Source organism: Musca domestica, unplaced genomic scaffold (genome assembly GCF_030504385.1).
Source record: "Musca domestica strain aabys unplaced genomic scaffold, Musca_domestica.polishedcontigs.V.1.1 32, whole genome shotgun sequence".
NCBI classification, from domain to species: Eukaryota; Metazoa; Arthropoda; class Insecta; order Diptera; family Muscidae; genus Musca; species Musca domestica.
Genome location: NW_026712311.1, coordinates 3,614,001 through 3,633,199, shown reverse-complemented (window position 1 = coordinate 3,633,199; position 19,199 = coordinate 3,614,001). Strand labels below are relative to the sequence as shown.

The window sequence follows — 19,199 nt, the reverse complement described above, 5'->3', positions numbered from 1 at the left end:
AGAATTTTTTTCTACGACCTGTAGGGCGTGGATTTTTTAAAGAATTTTTTTTCTACGACCTGTAGGGCGTGGTTTTTTTAAAGAATATTTTATTAACGACCATCCAAGGCCTGGATTTTTTAAAAAATATTTTATCAACAACCATCAAAGGCCTGGATTTTTTAAAGAATGTTATTTCAACGACCATCCAAGGCCTGGATTTTTTAAAGAATATTTTTTCAACGACCATCCAAGGCCTGGATTTTTCAAAGAATATTTTTTCAATGACCTGTAGGGCTTGGATTTTTTAAAGAATATTTTTTCAAATTACCTGTAGGTCGTGGATTTTTTAAAGAATATTTTTTCAATGACCATCCAAGGGCTGGATTTTTTAAAGAATATTTTTTCAACGACCATCCAAGGCCTGGATTTTTCAAAGAATATTTTTTCAACGACCTGTAGTGCGTGGATTTTTTAAAGAATATTTTTTCAACGATATGTAGGGCGTGGATTTTTTAAAGAATATTTTATCAATGACCATCCGAGGGCTGGATTTTTTAAAGAATATTTTTTCAACGACCATCCAAGGCCTGGATTTTTCAAAGAATATTTTTTCAACGACCTGTAGTGCGTGGATTTTTTAAAGAATATTTTTTCAACGATCTGTAGGGCGCGGATTTTTTAAAGAATATTTTTTCAACGATCTGTAGGGCGCGGATTTTTTAAAGAATATTTTATCAACGACCATCCAAGGCCTGAATTTGTTTAAAGAATTTTTTTCTACGACCTGTAGGGCGTGGATTTTTTAAAGAATTTTTTTTTCTACGACCTGTAGGGCGTGGATTTTTTACAGAATTTTTTTTCTACGACCTGTAGGGCGTGAATTTTTTAAAGAATATTTTTTCAACGACCAGTAGGGCGTGGATTTTTTAAAGAATATTTTTTCAACGACCATCCAAGGCCTGGATTTGTTTAAAGAATATTTTTTCAACGACCATCCAAGGCCTGGATTTGTTTAAAGAATATTTTTTCAACGACCATCCAAGGCCTGGATTTGTTTAAAGAATATATTTTCAACGACCTGTAGGGCGTGGATTTTTTAAAGAATTTTTTTTCTACGACCTGTAGGGCGTGGTTTTTTTAAAGAATATTTTATTAACGACCATCCAAGGCCTGGATTTTTTAAAAAATATTTTATCAACAACCATCAAAGGCCTGGATTTTTTAAAGAATGTTATTTCAACGACCATCCAAGGCCTGGATTTTTTAAAGAATATTTTTTCAGCGACCATCCAAGGCCTGGATTTTTCAAAGAATATTTTTTCAATGACCTGTAGGGCTTGGATTTTTTAAAGAATATTTTTTCAAATTACCTGTAGGTCGTGGATTTTTTAAAGAATATTTTTTCAATGACCATCCAAGGGCTGGATTTTTTAAAGAATATTTTTTCAACGACCATCCAAGGCCTGGATTTTTCAAAGAATATTTTTTCAACGACCTGTAGGGCGCGGATTTTTTAAAGAATATTTTTTCAACGATCTGTAGGGCGCGGATTTTTTAAAGAATATTTTATCAACGACCATCCAAGGCCTGAATTTGTTTAAAGAATTTTTTTCTACGACCTGTAGGGCGTGGATTTTTTAAAGAATTTTTTTTCTACGACCTGTAGGGCGTGGATTTTTTACAGAATTTTTTTTCTACGACCTGTAGGGCGTGAATTTTTTAAAGAATATTTTTTCAACGACCAGTAGGGCGTGGATTTTTTAAAGAATATTTTTTCAACGACCATCCAAGGCCTGGATTTGTTTAAAGAATATTTTTTCAACGACCATCCAAGGCCTGGATTTGTTTAAAGAATATTTTTTCAACGACCATCCAAGGCCTGGATTTGTTTAAAGAATATTTTTTCAACGACCATCCAAGGCCTGGATTTGTTTAAAGAATATATTTTCAACGACCTGTAGGGCGTGGATTTTTTAAAGAATATTTTTTCAACGACCTGTAAGGCGTGGATTTTTTAAAGATTTTTTTTTCAACGACCTGTAGGGTGCGGATTTTTTAAATAATTTTTTTTTCAACGACCTGTAGGGCGTGGATTTTGTAAAGAATATTTTTTCAACGACCTGTAAATCCTGGATTTTTTAAAGAATATTTTTTTAAGAACCAAATAAACGTGAATTTTTTAAAGAATATTTTTCAACGACCTGTAAGGCGTGGATTTTTCAAAGAATATTTTTTGAACGACCTGTAAGCCGTCGATTTTTAAAAGAATATTTTATCAACGACCATCCAAGGCCTGGATTTTTTAAAGAATATTTTTTCAACGACCACCCAAGGCGTGGTTTTTTACACACTTAGCCATTTGGCTAAGTATATATCATTTGATACGCCCAAAACGTGCCTCATCGAAATAACGGTTTTAGACCCTAAGTCTCTTTGCACCAAATCCGTTCAGGACATTTGGAGTCAATCTGGCGGTGTGTGTCCGTCTGTCTGTCTAGCTAGACTTTGGACATTTAAAGGACCTCAAGTTACTATTTAAAAATAAAAAACAGAAGATGTTCTCACTAAAATGAAGTCCAGGCGGTATTCTTCATATATAACTCATAGCTCGATGCGGTAGTGCACGAAAGAACATTTATCAGAAACGTGGCTGGAGTTCTATATGAGAATAAAGCACGAGATGATGACATCAGCGATCAAAAATGGAATATCCCTATAAGTGAACCCTTGAGTCCATAGCTGTTCTGATTTTGGGTATTTTCTATGCAGGTCCACGTTTTCGAATAGGCCCCCTGTATCTGTACCTCCCTTTTACTAACATTATTCAACGGAATGGTTTCAAATTTCGTATTTGCACTTCCTAATAAGTACTACAGCCTGTGACAGAAAATTGTCATTGCAGTCCGATATTAGTTCCTCCCTATATGCGGTATTTTATTGATTTCTTATTGATTCTTATTGATTTCTTTTTAAACCCTAAACTTACTGTGCTACATGTTATAACAGGTTTTTGGATTTGTTTACAACATTAGAAAGGAACCGAGATAGACTTATAGTTCCCTACGGTGATCTATATAAAACCGCATTCGGAGTTGTGTTAGAAATGTCCGTCAAAAGACGCATTTTTTATTCATTTTTTTGTATTAGGAGGCCATAGGGGCTTTTTTTTATCAAAAAAGACTAGAAGAAAAGTGATGAGTTTCCCCCTGTCATTCTGACGGCGTCATTTTTAATTGCCACCATGGTTTAACCTTGAATTGTCATAATTTCCATATTTGATAGTCTGTTTCTCATCTAATGATGAGAGAGATATGACTAGCAGAGTATCATGGCAAATAATTCATATTGTTATTGTTGTTATTAAAAGCTAATAATGTTTGCTAATGCAGTTGTCAGTTACTGTTGTTGTTGCTGTTGACTGCTTAGTACAATAATTACGGAAATTAAAACTAAAGCAAGTCTTAAACACTACTAACATAAAACTTACTTAGCGTTGGAGAAGAAACGACAACAACAACACAAATATTACTTGGCAGTCGCATTGGTTAGTGTGCCATCATCATCATCATCAGTGGATGGAACATTTCTTAAGGTATTAAAGAGGTGGGGGCATAATGTATAGCTAATGTCTAAATTCATTGATGAGCAACGTTATGGCCCTACAACTAAAGAGAGAGAGAGAAATATATTTCTCTCTCTTAGGAAGGGGGATGGTGTGAACAGTTGAGAAACCTAAAGAGAAGTTACATTTGTAAAAAAAGAAGCAATGCAATTGAAGACATGGTGTTTCTCAAATAAAGGCAACGGAAAAATGGAGGACAAAGGCGAGTGTTCTCTTTAAAAGAAAAATAAGATCATAGAAGAGCAAAATATTGAAAGAGAGAGAAAATTTTAAGAGAGTTTTACAATGGCTTTCCTGTGCTGAATTTTAACTTATTTTATTATTTTCAAACTAAAACACCATAAAATATAGCTTAAAAACTAATTTATAAGAACAATTATTAAAAATTACCCGTATATGTATGTTTTATGTATGAATGTTGTTTTAAACAACAGTAAATAAGAGAAACAAACACTAGAATGCATAGCTGCCCATCTATGAATAAAGTCCTTCCTTTATTTTCAATAAATGCCCAAAAGCCTTTTGAAAACATTTATTTTTCATAAAATATCTTTTAAAATTCCTCCGTCAGGGTAGTTAAATGAAAAAATATTAAAAACTGTTACAATGGAATTCCATCAGAGAAAAAACAACCCACCCTCGTCGTTGCCATTGCATTAAGGCACTTTACACTTGCCCAACATGATCACCGCTTAACACTCGCAATCATTGCCCAGAGCAGTAGCTGTTTTGGCTTTTATTGCAAGAGAGTGTTTTTTCATAACAGAAAACGGAAAACCGCAACGAAAACAACAACGACATCATAGGGTACTCTTGACGTATGAGTATCATGGCATGAATGGGGTGAGACAGAGACCCACCAACAGGTGTTTGCCAGTTTTAAACAATGACGAACGACGTTGATGAGGAGGAGGAATAATGAAGCGGTAGTTTTTGTAATGGTGGTGGTGTTAAGAGCACTGTGGTTTAAAATAGGCAACATGAATGGAAGTCATTAAATGTCGAATTTTTATTAATTTTCAGAGGACCTAAGAAGCCGAAAAATGTAGATTTGATGAGGAGGAGGAATAATGAAGCGGTAGTTTTTGTAATGGTGGTGGTGTTAAGAGCACTGTGGTTTAAAATAGGCAACATGAATGGAAGTCATTAAATGTCGAATTTTTATTAATTTTCAGAGGACCTAAGAAGCCGAAAAATGTAGATTTTTAAATGCATTTTCAGAGGACCTAAAAAGCCATTTAATGTGGATTTTAAATGCATTTGCCAGGTGAACTAAGATGCCATAAAACATGGTATTTTAAAGGTATTTTCAGAGGACTGAGGAGTTTTTACTGATATTCAGAGGATTTAGGAAGCCATCAAACTTAGTTTTTTAAATGTATTTTTAGAGCTTCTAAGAAGGCCTCAAACGCGGAATTTTTAATGAAATTCCTGAGATCCTTAGAAGTCGGAAAACATAGATTTTGCAATGAATTGTCAGTGGAACTAAAAGGCCAAAACGTGGATTTTTAAATCAACCTTCCGAGCATTGAAGACATTATTAAACGTGAGAACATTAGAGGGCCATAAACGTGGATTGTTTTATGAACTTTTAGAGGATCTAGAGAACCCCTAAATGTGGATTTTTCAACGATTTTTCAGAGGAACTAAAGAGAGGTCCTAAAAGACTATTTTTTTGCGAATTTTTTTGTCGACTTTGCAAGGAATCAAACGAGCATTATTTTACGATTTTTTAGAGGACCCATAGAGCTGTTGAACTTGGATTTTTAAATGGACTTTTGGATGATCTTAGAAGCCATTAAACGTGGATTTTCAATTAAATGTTCAGAGGACTAAAGAAGGCATTGGATGTGGATTTTCAAATTAGTTTTCAGAGAACCTAAGAAGCAATTAAACGTGAATTTTTAAATAAATTTTTCGAGGACATATGAACGTAAACGTGAATAAATGTGAATTTTTTAAATAAATTTTCCAGGGGATCTATGAAGCCATTAAACGCGGTTTTTTTGTTTGATTTGGATTTTTAAATGAATTATAAGAGAACCTAAGAAGCCATGAAATGGGGATTCTTATGGAATTTTCAGCGAATTTAAGTAGCCATTGAATGTAAATTTTTAAATTAACTTTTCAGGGGATCTAGGAAGCCCTTGAACGTGGATTTTTTAATGAATTTTCAGAGGTCATAAGAGTCCATAAAACGTGGATTTTTAAATTAAATTTTTCATTGGACCTAAGAATCGATTAAACGTGGATTTTTAAATGAATTTTCCATGGGTCTAAAGAAGACACAAAACGTGGATTTTTAAATGAATTTTTCAGCAGACCCAAGAAGCCATTAAACGTGGATTTTTAAATGGATGTTCCAGGGGACCTAAGAAACTATTAAATGAGGATTTTTCAATGAATTTTCCAGGAGCTCCAAGAAGACACTAAACGTCGATTTTTCAATGAATTTTTCAGGGAACCTAAGAAGCCATTAAACATGGATTTTTAAATGAATTCTCCGGGGACTTAAGAAGACAATAAACTTGGATTTCTTATTGAATTTTCTAGGGGACTTAAGAAGTCACTAAAGTTGGATTTTTAAATGAATTTTCCAGGGGACTTAAGAAGCAATTAAACGTGGATTTTTAAATGAATTTTCCAGGGGACCCAAGAAGGTTCCAAACGTGAAGTTTTTAAACGAATTTTCCAGGGGACTTAATAAGCAATTAAACGTGGATTTTTAAATGAATTTTCCAGGGGACCCAAGAAGGTTCCAAACGTGAAATTTTTAAATGAATTTTCCAGGGGACTTAAGAAGCAATTAAACGTGGATTTTTAAATGAATTTTCCAGGGGACCCAAGAAGGTTCCAAACGTGAAGTTTTTAAATGAATTTTCCAGGGGACTTAAGAAGCAATTAAACGTGGATTTTTAAATGAATTTTCCAGGGGACCCAAGAAGGTTCCAAACGTGAAGTTTTTAAATGAATTTTCCAGGGGACTTAAGAAGCAATTAAACGTGGATTTTTAAATGAATTTTCCAGGGGACCCAAGAAGGTTCCAAACGTGAAGTTTTTAAATGAATTTTCCAGGGGACTTAAGAAGCAATTAAACGTGGATTTTTAAATGAATTTTCCAGGGGACCCAAGAAGGTTCCAAACGTGAAGTTTTTAAATGAATTTTCCAGGGGACTTAAGAAGCAATTAAACGTGGATTTTTAAATGAATTTTCCAGGGGACCCAAGAAGGTTCCAAACGTGAAGTTTTTAAATGAATTTTCCAGGGGACTTAAGAAGCAATTAAACGTGGATTTTTAAATGAATTTTCCAGGGGACCCAAGAAGGTTCCAAACGTGAAGTTTTTAAATGAATTTTCCAGGGGACTTAAGAAGCAATTAAACGTGGATTTTTAAATGAATTTTCCAGGGGACCCAAGAAGGTTCCAAACGTGAAGTTTTTAAATGAATTTTCCAGGGGACTTAAGAAGCAATTAAACGTGGATTTTTAAATGAATTTTCCAGGGGAATGTTTTTAAGACATTTTCGGAGGACCCAAAAAAAAACGTGTTTTTTTTTTTGGAAATTTTCAGAGGACCTAAGGAGGTACTATACGAAGATTTAAAAAATTTGAAGGAATCTAAGAAGACATTAAACGCGGATTTTTTTGATAGATTTTTATAGGACCTCAAATGACCTAGAAACTTGTCATTTTAAAGGAATTTTTGGAAGATCCCTTTTTGGCCTAGAAACGTGGATTTTTTAATGAATTCTTAGAGGGATCTAGATAGCCTAGAAACTTAGATTTTTAATGAATTTTTAGAGGGTTTTAAATGGCCTACAAACGTGAACCTTTTAATTAATTTTTAGAGGGCTCTAGTGGCCTAGAAATATGGTTTTTTACAGAACCTCAAATGTCTTAGAAACTTAGCAATTAAATTAATTTTTAGATGGTCTAGGAACGTATATTATTTAAAGAATGAATTTTTCGAGGACTGTTAGAGACCTTCAGGTGGCCTAGAGACGTGGATTTTTAAATGATTTTTTTGATCTGTTAGAGGCCTCTAGGTGGCATAGAGACGTGAATTTTTAAATGAATTTTTAGAGGACTGTTAGAGGCCTCCAGGTGGCCTAGAGACGTGATTTTTTAAATGAATTTTTAGAGGACTGTTAAAGACCTCCAGGTAACCTAGAGACGTGGATTTTTTAATAAATTTTTAGAGGCCTCCAGGTGGCCTAGAGACGTGGATTTTTAAATGAATTTTTAGAGGCCTCCAGGTGGCCTAGCGACGTGGATTTTTAAATGAATTTTTAGAGGTCTCCAGGTGGCCTAGAGACGTGGATTTTTAAACGAATTTTTAGAGGCCTCCAGGTGGCCTAGAGACGTGGATTTTTAAATTAATTTTTAAAGGCCTCCAGGTGGCCTAGAGACGTGTATTTTTAAATGAATTTTTAGAGGCCTCCAGGTGGCCTAGAGACGTGGATTTTTAAATGAATTTTTAAAGGCCTCCAGGTGGCCTAGAGACGTGGATTTGTAAATGAATTTTTATAGGCCTCTAGGTGGCCTAGAGACGTGGACTTTTAAATGAATTTTTAGAGGCCTCGAGGTGGCCTAGAGACGTGGATTTTTAAATGAATTTTTAGAGGCCTCCAGGTGGCCTAGAGACGTGAATTTGTAAATGAATTTTTAGAGGCCTCTAGGTGGCCTAGAGACGTGGATTTTTAAATGAATTTTTAGAGGCCTCCAGGTGGCCTAGAGACGTGGATTTTTAAATGAATTTTTAGAGGCCTCCAGGTGGCCTAGAGACGTGGATTTTTAAATGAATTTTTAGAGGCCTCCAGGTGGCCTAGAGACGTGGATTTTTAAATGAATTTTTAGAGGCCTCCAGGTGGCCTAGAGACGTGGATTTTTAAATGAATTTTTAGAGGCCTCCAGGTGGCCTAGAGACGTGGATTTTTAAATGAATTTTTAGAGGCCTCCAGGTGGCCTAGAGACGTGGATTTTTAAATGAATTTTTAGAGGCCTCCAGGTGGCTTAGGGACGTGGATTTTTAAATGAATTTTTAGAGGCCTCCAGGTGGCTTAGAGACGTGGATTTTTAAATGAATTTTTAGAGGCCTCCAGGTGGCCTAGAGACGTGGATTTTTAAATGATTTTTTAGAGGGCTCTAGATGACCTAAAAATGTTGAATATTTAATGAATTTTTTGAGGGCTCTAGACAGCCCAGAAACGTGGATTTTTTAAGGAGTTCTTAGAGGGCTTTAGATGGCTTAAAAACATGGATTTTTCAACGAATTTTTAAAGGGGTCTAGATGGGATAGAAACGTGGATTTTTAAATGAATTTGTAGAGGGCTAGATTTAGAGGACCTCCACGTGACTTAGAGACGTGGATTTTTAAATGAATTTTAGAGGACTGTTAGAGACCTCCAAGTGGCCTAGAGACGTGCATTTTTGGAGGACTGTTAGATACCTCCAGGTGGCCTAGAGACGTGGATTTTTAAAGGAGTTTTTAGAGGACTGTTATGTGGCCTAGAGACGTTTAAAAATATGTACTAAGTGTGCGAACTGTACAAAATATTACCAAATTTGGAACAATTTGGTTTAGGGTGAACGAATGAAGCTGGTATTTTATATTGGGATCACTGTGATAAAGGGGTGGTTTTGGAAATTTGTACTACAAGTGCACGAAAAGTACTATATAGTACTATATTTGGTACAATTTGGTACTCGGTGAACATATGGTGCCTAGAATTTTCATATTTGGTAGGGTCGCTGTTCAGGTGCAGCCTGGACATATGGAGATGGATTCGGAAATGTGTCCTATAATTGTATGAAAAGATAAAATGCTTCCCATTGGCCCTTCCACCTTAGCGTGGAAAGAATAAATGGCCTCATCTCAGATATCACATAGTTTCTAACCACTGTCCATTGGTTGTCATGGTATTTGTGTTGGAGCGAGAGCTGCCACCGGTGGTTGGTTACCCGTAGAGAAGAAGACATATCTTCTTACTGAAAACCAAAACAACATAAAAATATAAAAAAAAATCACCACTGAAGAAAAATCTCTGAGGCGTAACATGTTACATTTGAAATTGTTCAGTTTTGAATTGGCTGCGTAAAGCTAAAGACGGGCTTTGGGTTTAAATGGAACGCAAAACGAGGTGAATTGAAAAAAAGAAAAAGATTTCTCAAAAATAAACGGATCACTTAAAGAATAGAATAAATCTGAAGATATAAATTAATTAAAATATCTTAAAAAGTGAAAAATATTTCAAAAGTTTCAATTCCAAAAAAAAAACAACCAAGAAATATCGCAATTAAAAATGCATAAAGTTCGGTCGTATGTTAAAGGATCGTTCATGCAGAACGTACATCTTGCGCAAAACGCTTTATAACAGTCCAAAACAGCAGCAACAACAATAACAACAACAGCAATACCATTTAGTACAACAAAAACGCAAAGTGACGGCAATAACACCAACCAACCACCACCACCACGACCATCGGCATGATTAAAGCCACGAAAATTTTAACGAAACCTTCAGCCGATTTGTATCAACTGAAATTGAATAAAATGAAATCGAATGAAAAGAACAACGAAAATCCAAAAAACGAAGAGGCTTTGGTTTGCACCAATTCTGATTCGTTGGCTTCTGGAGCTTCGACAATTGTTGATCAACAGCAGCAGCAACAACAGCCGTTGAAGAAGTTCAGCCTGAAGGGCAATCAATTGAGTGGCAGTATTCTAATTGGAAATTATAATGTAAGAAGGGAAAAGGGGGAAGGTGAAATTACAACATTTTAATAATTCTCTGAAGAAAAGCCGAAAGGTTAAAAATTAAATTGAAATTTTTTAAATAAAAAGGAAGTTTTTTGGTTTAAAGGGACCCATGATTCCTAAAAATAGGCAGATATTTGTTCATTTGGAAGAAGAAGAGCAATGGATATTCTATAAAAACTCGTTGGCATTTTTACCTTTTACACCAAAAAGTCATTTTGTACAATTATACTAAAAAACTACCTTCATATCTCAACTTCAGATAGCAACATAGACCTCAATATCAAATTTATGGATTCCAGCTCTATCCCTTCACCCAATACCCAATTTGGTGTCACTAAGCATTTTTCGAACAATATACATTACGAAAGTCACCTTCATATCTTAACCGCAAACACCAACAGAGACATCTATATCAAATTTCAGCTCCATTTCTTTGCCCAATAAAAAATTTAGTACTTTTCGTACAAATATACGACACATTTCTAAAACCACCTTCATATGTCTATTCCAAATACCAACAGAGACCTCAGTATCAAATTTAGGGATTCCACCTCTATCCCTTCACCCAATACCCAATTAAGTATCACTAAGTATTTATCGAACAATTATAGTACACATTTCCAAAACCACCTCCATATCTTCATCATAGACACCAACAGTGATATCTATAAGAAATTTCAGGATTTGAGCTATATTCCTCCACTCATTACGAAATTTAGTACTTTTCGTACAATTTAGAACACATTTTCTAAACCACTTTCATATCTCAATTCCAGATACCTCAATATCAAACCTCAATATGAAATTTGAAGATTTCTGCCCTATCCCTTCACCGAATACCAAATTTAGTACCATTAAGTACTTTTCGTAAAAATATAGGACACATTTCCAAACCCACTTCCAAGTCTTAACCTCAGTACCATAAAAATATCTCAATTTTATCTCTATTCCTTTACCCAAGGCCAAATTTAGCACCATTCAGTACTTAACGTACAATTATAGTACATATTTCGGAAACCACCTCCATATATTAAGGCTACTCATTAACAGCGATTTCAAGCACTATATGCTCACCCAATACCAAATTGTGCCAAATATAGTACTACTTAGTACTTTTCGTGCAATTGTAGTTCACATTTCCAAAACCACCTCTTTATCACAAATCTAACACCGAAAGGAACCCCAACACAAAATTTAAAAACTCCAATTTCATCGGTTCAACCCAAACCGAACTGTTCCAAATATAGTACCATCAAGTACACTTCGCACACATAGTACATATTTCCAAAAACACCTTCATCTTTCGAACATAATTTCCAACCTTGATTCTTATACTACATTTCAAGTTTTTAGCTCTATATCCCTTCACGTAATAGGAAATGGTACCATTTTAGTAAAACTTCAGAATTTTTCGTAACCTAAATGTTCGAATTTCCAAGAACCCTTTAGTACATCTATCCTGCACTCCATCAATGGCTCTTATTTTTAAACTCAAACCCTTACGTTTGACCAATACACAGTATTAAATTTTTAGTAAATTTTTGTACTTTTCGTGCCCTTTTAGTATGGATTTTCAAAAACTCAGGCATATCCCACGCCTACGTACCAAAATTGGTTCTAGTGCAAAATTTCAAGGTTATAGCTTCAGCCGTTTCGTCTGGGTGTTGATTCTCAGTCCTGCAGTTATTTCACTTAGACTGCTTGAATAATTCATTTAAAAATCCACGTTTCTAGACCACCTGGAGCCCTTGGAATATTCCTCAAGAAATTAATTTAAAAATCCACGTTTCTGGACCACCTGGAGCCCTTGGAATATTCACCAAGAAATTAATTTAAAAATCCACGTTTCTGGACCATTTTTAAATCTCTAAAAATTTATTTAAAAATCCACGTTTCTGGACCATTTGTAAATCTCTAAAAAATTATTTTAAAATCCACGTTTCTGAGCCATTTGTAAATCCCTAAAAATTTATTTTAAAATCCACGTTTCTGAGCCATTTGGAATCCTCTAAAAATTCATTTAAAAATCCACGTTTCTGGGCCATTTGGAATCCTCTAAAAATTTATTTGAAAATCCACGTTTCTGAACCTTTTGGAATCCTCTAAAAATGTATTTAAAAATCCACGTTTCGGGACCATTTGTAAATCTCTAAAAATTTATTTAAAAATCCACGTTTCTGGACCATTTGTAAATCTCTAAAAATTTATTTAAAAATCCACGTTTCTGGACCATTTGTAAATCTCTAAAAATTTATGTAAAAATCCACGTTTCTGGACCATTTGTAAATCTCTAAAAATTTATTTAAAAATCCACGTTTCTGGACCATTTGTAAATCTCTAAAAATTTATGTAAAATTCCACGTTTCTGGACCATTTGTAAATCTCTAAAAATTTATTTAAAAATCCACGTTTCTGGACCATTTGTAAATCTCTAAAAATTTTTTTAAAAATCCACGTTTCTGGACCATTTGTAAATCTCTAAAAATTTATTTAAAAATCCACGTTTCTGGTCCAATTGGAATCCTCTAAAAATTTATTTAAAAATCTACGTTTCTGGACCATTTGTAAATATCTAAAAATGCATTTAAAAATCCACGTTTCTTGGCCATTTGGAATCCTCTAAAAATGCATTTAAAAATCCACGTTTCTGGGCCATTTGGAATCGTCTAAAAATTCATTAAAAAAATCCACGTTTTCTTTTTAAAATCCACGTATCTGGGCCACGTTGGGTTCCATAAAATTTCATTCAAAGATCAATGTTTGTAAGCCATGTTGAACCCTTTGAAAATTCATTAAAAATCCATGATGCTAGACCACATTAATTAAGTCCACCTTTTAAGCCTTGTCGGGTCGTAAAAAGTTATTTGAAAAATTCACGTTGTTGGCACTTCCTATGTGGTCCGCATTTTTAATACTCTCCAAGTCCTTCAATAATTTAATCTAAAAAAAATAAAAATTCTCAAGTTTCTTCCTTCTAACGACGTCAACATTTCAAATTATTTTTTTTCTCAATTTCCATCATTCATATTTGTCTACTATTACCCTTTGCGTTTTTCATAGTTTCATAATTACATAATTTGTCAGTTACAACAACAACAACAATGCGTAGATCACCTGTCTAACACACAGTCGGAGTTTGAATGTCTCTCACTCTCTCTCGATTTCTAGTTCTCTTTTTATATTATTTTGCAAAAACTATATGTTTCAATAACAGTTCTCTTTTGATTTGTTTCTCTCTCTGTCTCTCTCTTACAGTATTTAACCCAATTGGAGGTTAGTGAAAACGAAATGGAAGTCTTGGATTTAAGTTCTTTGGCCCAGTTGGAGACGCTGAAATGCAGTCACAATAAATTGTTGGAACTGATGATTAATGGCAGTAATTTAACCTCATTGGTGGCGGATTCGAATTGTAAGTATCGCATATTGCAGTTGAAGAAGAATATGAAGAATATGATTGCTGTTGATTTTTGCTGTTGAGTTTTTTTTTTCGATTCGCAATTGGAACGTAAAAAGAATGCAAGTGCCTTTTAGCAATGTCACAACGTATCGTGACATGGTTTGATTTGACATTTTATTGATGGTGATATGGGGGCCAGACAAAGATAGATTAGTGTAATTTTGAGGGGAGAAAATCGATTGATGAGCTAATGAGTTTGATACAGATTTTCTTCGATCTATGCTCATTGAAGATGGTATGAGTTTCCCTGGTCCAAACGAAGTCAAAATATTATCGTAACCGGACTGATTGGTCATGAACCAATTTTAAGGTTTAAGCTATGGTACATCCAATAGGCACTGGTACCGCAGCTGATCATCTAGATTAGTTGTCAAAACACTTATAACCGTGACCGTATCGTGTAGTATGCAGCATATTCTATTCTGACAGCCTCATTGAACTTCCTGCACCCTGCTACTGTATTCTAAAGGTGTGAGCACATAAGCAGCTTGAAGTCTTCGCATATTTTGTGGCATATCAAAAAGGGAGCCCAGAGCCGTACTTGAATCCTGCTGTCGTTTTCTCTTATAATTTGACATTAATATTTGAGATTTAATGCATTAAACCGGTTTGTGCTGACGTATGAACAGTACCAGCTCTGTCTTTCTTGGGTTGACTCCCTAAGCCGTTGCAGCTTGGCTGTCGAGTGAAACTCACTCGAATTTTTATACCCTCCACCATGCATAGTATGGAGGGTATATGTAGTTCGTCATTCCGTTTGTAACTCATCGAAACAATAATTTTAGACAGATAGACATATATTCTTTATCAGCGTAAAATTCTGAGACCATTAAGCCTTTCCGCCCATCCGTCTGTTGTAATCACGCTAGAATTAAAACAAATAAAGATAGGAAGGTAAACTTTTGCACAGATCAGTCTTTTGTCTGCAGGCAAGTCAAGTTTGAAGATGGGCTATATCGGTCCACGATATCATACAGCCCCCATATAACGATACCTCCCAATATTTGGGTTTTTGCTGATTTTAGAGATAATTTTTACCGGAATTGTTTCAAATTTCGTATTTGAAGTTCGTAAAAGGTACTACAGCCTGTGACAAAAAATTGCCTATGCAGGTCCACGTCTTCATACCGATATTCGGTATTTTGATAATTTTAGCGGCATTACTCACCGGAATCGTTTCAAATTTCGTATTTGAAGTTCGTAATGGGTACCACAGCCTATGGCAGAAAATTGTCGGTGCATGTCCACGTCTTCGTATAGCCCCCATATAACGATACCTCCCGATATTCGGTATTTTGATGATTTTAGCGACATTATCAACTCGAATTGTTTCAAATTTCGTATTTGAAGTTCGTAATCGGTACTACAGCCTATAACAGAAAATTGTCTATGGCGGTCTACGTTTTCGTATAGCCCCCATATAAAGGTACCTTCCGATATTCAGTTTTTTGATTATTTTAGCGGCATTACTCACCGGAATTGTTTCAAATTTGCTCTTTGAAGTTCGTAATAGATACTACAGCCTATGGCAAAAAATCGCTTATGAAGGTCCACGTCTTCGTATAGCTGCCATATAAAAATACATCTCGATCTTCAGTATTTTGATGATTTTAGCGTCATTTTTCACCGGAGTCGTTTCAAATTTCGTATTTAAAGTCACTAATGGGTACTTCAGATTGCGACAAAAAATCAGGTATGTAGGTCCACGTCTTCGTATAGCCATCAAATAACGATACCTCCCTATATTCGGTGATTTAAGCGACTTTATTAACCGGAATGTTTTCAAATTTCGTATTTGAAGTTCGTAATGGGTACTACAGCCTGTGAGAGAAAATTGTCTATGCAGGTCCACGTTTTCGTATAGCCCCCATATAACGGTACCTCCCCATATTCGGTATTTTTATGATCTTAGCGACATTCTTCACCGGAATTGCTTCAAATTTGGTATTTGAAGTTCGTAATGGATACCACAGCCTAAGACAGAAAATTGTCTGTGCATGTCCACGTCTTCGTATAGCCCCAATATAAAGAAACATCCCGATGTTCGGTATTTTTATGATTTTAGCGGCATTACACACCGGAATGGTTTCAAATTTCTTATTTGAAGTTCGTAATGGGTACTACAGCCTATGGCAGAAAATTACCTATGCAAGTCTTCGTATAGCCCCCATAGAACGATACCTTCCGATATTCGGTATTTTGATGACTTTAGCGGCATAAATCACCAGAATTGTTTCAAATTTCGTATTCGAAGTTTGTAATGGGTACTACAGCCTATGACAGAAAATTATCTATGCAGTTCCACGTCTTCGTATAGCCCCCTATAAAGGGGGCTTCATTTGAGAGGTATTTTTTTCGACGGATTTTTTGAAAAATTTCAAGTTCCTTCAAAATGGTGAGGGGTATGAAAAGTTATCTGCATTTTTACTTTTTTAATTTATTCTCTTTTCTAACAAATTCTCCTCTCTTCCGCAGGTCTCCATTTGATACACATTTCCCCGCTGCCGAATAAACTCTATCATGTGAACATCTCCAACAACTATTTCACCGAACTGCCAAAATGGCTAAATGAATGCGAAATGTTGGAAACTCTCGATGCCTCACACAATCAGTTGCAAAAAGTAACGGATTTTCTGTTGACCGGCAAAACAACAAGGATACGACAACTCAATTTATCGTACAACAATTTAAGGATCATTGAACGATTGTCGGAACGTTTTCGCTTGCTGGAGGAACTTCAGCTGCATAGCAATGAACTGCAATTGCTAACCGATAATCTGTTTGCCATAACCAAGGGATCGTTGAAGTTGTTAAATTTATCGTCCAACAAATTGCAAATTTTGCCACCCATCGAAGAGAAGGATTTGAAGGAGTGCGAATTTGTATTGGAACGCCTGCTGGTGACCGGCAATAATTTGGATGATCGCATTTTTGAGGTGCTCAAAGAGGCTAGGAATTTGAGGGTGTTGTATGCGGCCTATAATAAAATATCCGCCATATCCGAGGATTGTCTACAGCGGCTCGGCAATCTGGAGGAGTTAATGTTGTCGGGAAATTTGCTACAACATCTGCCAGAGAGTATTTGTGAATTGAAAAATTTACAAGTCTTGAGGGTCCACTCTAATCTGCTGCTAAGTACACCAGCCTTGAGTAAAATAACCACCCTGCGTGTTTTGGATCTGGCCCACAATCATTTGGATCACCTGGATTTGATGAGTTTGGTGCCACAAAATCTCAAATACTTGGATTTGTCCTGCAATCTCCAGCTCCAGGTAGATGAGCAACAGGTGAATGTGTGCCGCAGCCAGCGCAAATGGAGTCTGGTCGATGTGTCGGGCAAGAATCGCATTAATTTACCCACCAAGAAGTCGCCGGAATCAAAGGATATTCACAATGGCCATAAGCCACCCTGGTTTGTGGGATTCTCTGAGACACCGGGTAAATGTCGTAAACTCCTGGTTATCCAGCTGAGAGAGGGAAAGTTTCGCACCGATGAAGCCCTGTTTGGCATGTTCATCAGCGGCAGCAATACCTCCTCCCATGTCTGTAAAATGGCCCAAATGTTGCCAAAACTCTTGCAGCAGGAGCGTATGGTTAAGGAGAATATGGGAGATTATATGAAATACACTCTGCTGGCGGGTCAGCAAAAATTGTCGGACAAACCTCCAATTGGCTCATTGCTGTGCCACATATCTCGGGAGAATACAAGGCCGAAGTTCGATATGGTAAGGCCGCAGAAGACAAAACGTTATGTCCTGAGGGTTGCCAGTATGGGAGACATAGGGGCCTATCTGATAAGGCGTACCAATAATATCCAGCTGATTGCCAGACCGGCATCGTTGAAATCTGTACAAAACGCCTCTTTCAGTGATCCCTCGCTGGCGGAATGGATCCTGGGCAATGATGATGAATATCTGGTGATTTGCAATCCCGAAATACGTTCTGTGCTGGATATTGATCGCATTGCCCGGGAGGTACGCAAGGAAGAGAATGTGGTGTTGGCGGCCAAGAGGGTCCAAGATATGGCCCAAAGTTTCGGGGCCCAAGGCAATCTGAGTGTTATTGTAATACGCTTCAAGAACATTGGAACCGATGTGGATTATCTGATCAAGGAACTCAAGCAGACGGTGCGACGAAAGCCCCAAAGTCTGGTGGCCAGCCCGGTGAATACTGGACTCCTGCCGAATGTGTGCAAAAGGGCCTGCTGTGATCGTAGCCTCAATTGCCGACATCGTTTTGCTGGTGCCACGGCAACCAAGCAACTGCCCTCAATTGCTTCCCGGATTGGCAGTGATCGTTCCTCTCCCAGTGGCCAAAGTGATCCAGCTCTTAGCGTGGCTAATCCCAAACAAATTGAGGGAGACAATGAATATATCTTAGCCCATGCTCGTGTCCTGGAGGAGACCACCGAAATGGAAATGCTCGATGAAACTGATTCAGCCCTTTCCGAGGAGCAGTTCAAGTGCTGGGAATACATGTTGGAACAGAATACCCAACTGCTGTTCGACAAAGAACTCAATACCATATCGAAATCGTTTACCAAAAATCGCAATGCGGAAAGGAAACGTTCGACACCGGAACGTTATGATTACAAATCGAATTTATTGAAGACAAGTACTCCGAAATTCATTTCCACCAGTTCGCCACAGCTGCTGTATTCGGAGGTGAAGAAGGGTAATGTTGGTCTATTGAATCCCGCAGCCAATCCTTTGGGAAACCCATCCTCGGCTGGAACTTCAACTGCCCAACAGTCGCAGGTTTCATTTCTCTCCAAACATTTTGGCAGTGCCCGTTCATTTGGCACCGCCTACAATTTCTTTACGGATTCCAAAAGTCGTGATTCGCTGGCCAGCGGCATTGGCTATAGCAAGTTGAGTGGTGGTCCGAATGCAGCCTATTTTGGATCCCTGCAACGTCTTATGCCATATAATTTGGAATATGACTTTGCCGTTACGCAGGAACGCAATTATCTCGACGAGGATGAGGACGATGATGATTTCAATGATCATGAACATCGTATGCGTAAATATTGGGGTGTTGCCACCACGGAACTTTAGGAGAGAGGTGTTGTGGTATATAAGTTATAGGTGTATATAGATTTGGAATATTTTTTTAAGAGCGCTCAGTTATTGGATGATGTAAATTTTAGGATTAAGAGAATTCGGAGAAGCAATAAAGAGTGTAAAAATTGAAGAAGTTTTTGTATTTCAATAGGCCTTTTGGGGGTCGATTAGCAAAAAAAAAAATTAAAATTCACAAAATTCGCCGTCTACATCTGCATTTGTTTTTGAGTCACAGGAGTTCCGTAGGAGACAGGATTTAACCCAGTCGATGCGGATGTGATTTTTTTTTATTAAACTCTTTAGGGCCACCAGTTTC

The 19,199-nt window shown here is 36.6% G+C and overlaps 1 protein-coding gene across 1 annotated transcript; it reads left to right on the top strand.

Moving 5' to 3' along the window:
- The first annotated feature begins 9,877 nt into the window (after positions 1 to 9,877).
- LOC101888993 (protein phosphatase PHLPP-like protein) lies at positions 9,878 to 18,974 on the top strand. The gene is made up of 3 exons (XM_020035450.2): positions 9,878 to 10,345; positions 13,619 to 13,772; positions 16,296 to 18,974. The coding sequence occupies exons 1-3, from the start codon at positions 10,091 to 10,093 to the stop codon at positions 18,875 to 18,877; spliced, it is 2,991 nt and encodes a 996-aa protein (XP_019891009.2). The 5' UTR covers positions 9,878 to 10,090; the 3' UTR covers positions 18,878 to 18,974.
- Positions 18,975 to 19,199: the final 225 nt, after the last annotated feature.

What these genes read in the sequence shown, in the direction of transcription:
- LOC101888993 (XM_020035450.2), top strand. Translation starts at nt 10,091, where the DNA reads ATGATTAAAGCCACGAAAATTTTAACGAAACCTTCAGCCGATTTGTAT. An exon ending in TTCTAATTGGAAATTATAAT is followed by an intron (nt 10,346 to 13,618) that starts GTAAGAAGGGAA and finishes TCTCTCTTACAG; the next exon opens with TATTTAACCCAATTGGAGGT. An exon ending in ATTGGTGGCGGATTCGAATT is followed by an intron (nt 13,773 to 16,295) that starts GTAAGTATCGCA and finishes TCTCTTCCGCAG; the next exon opens with GTCTCCATTTGATACACATT.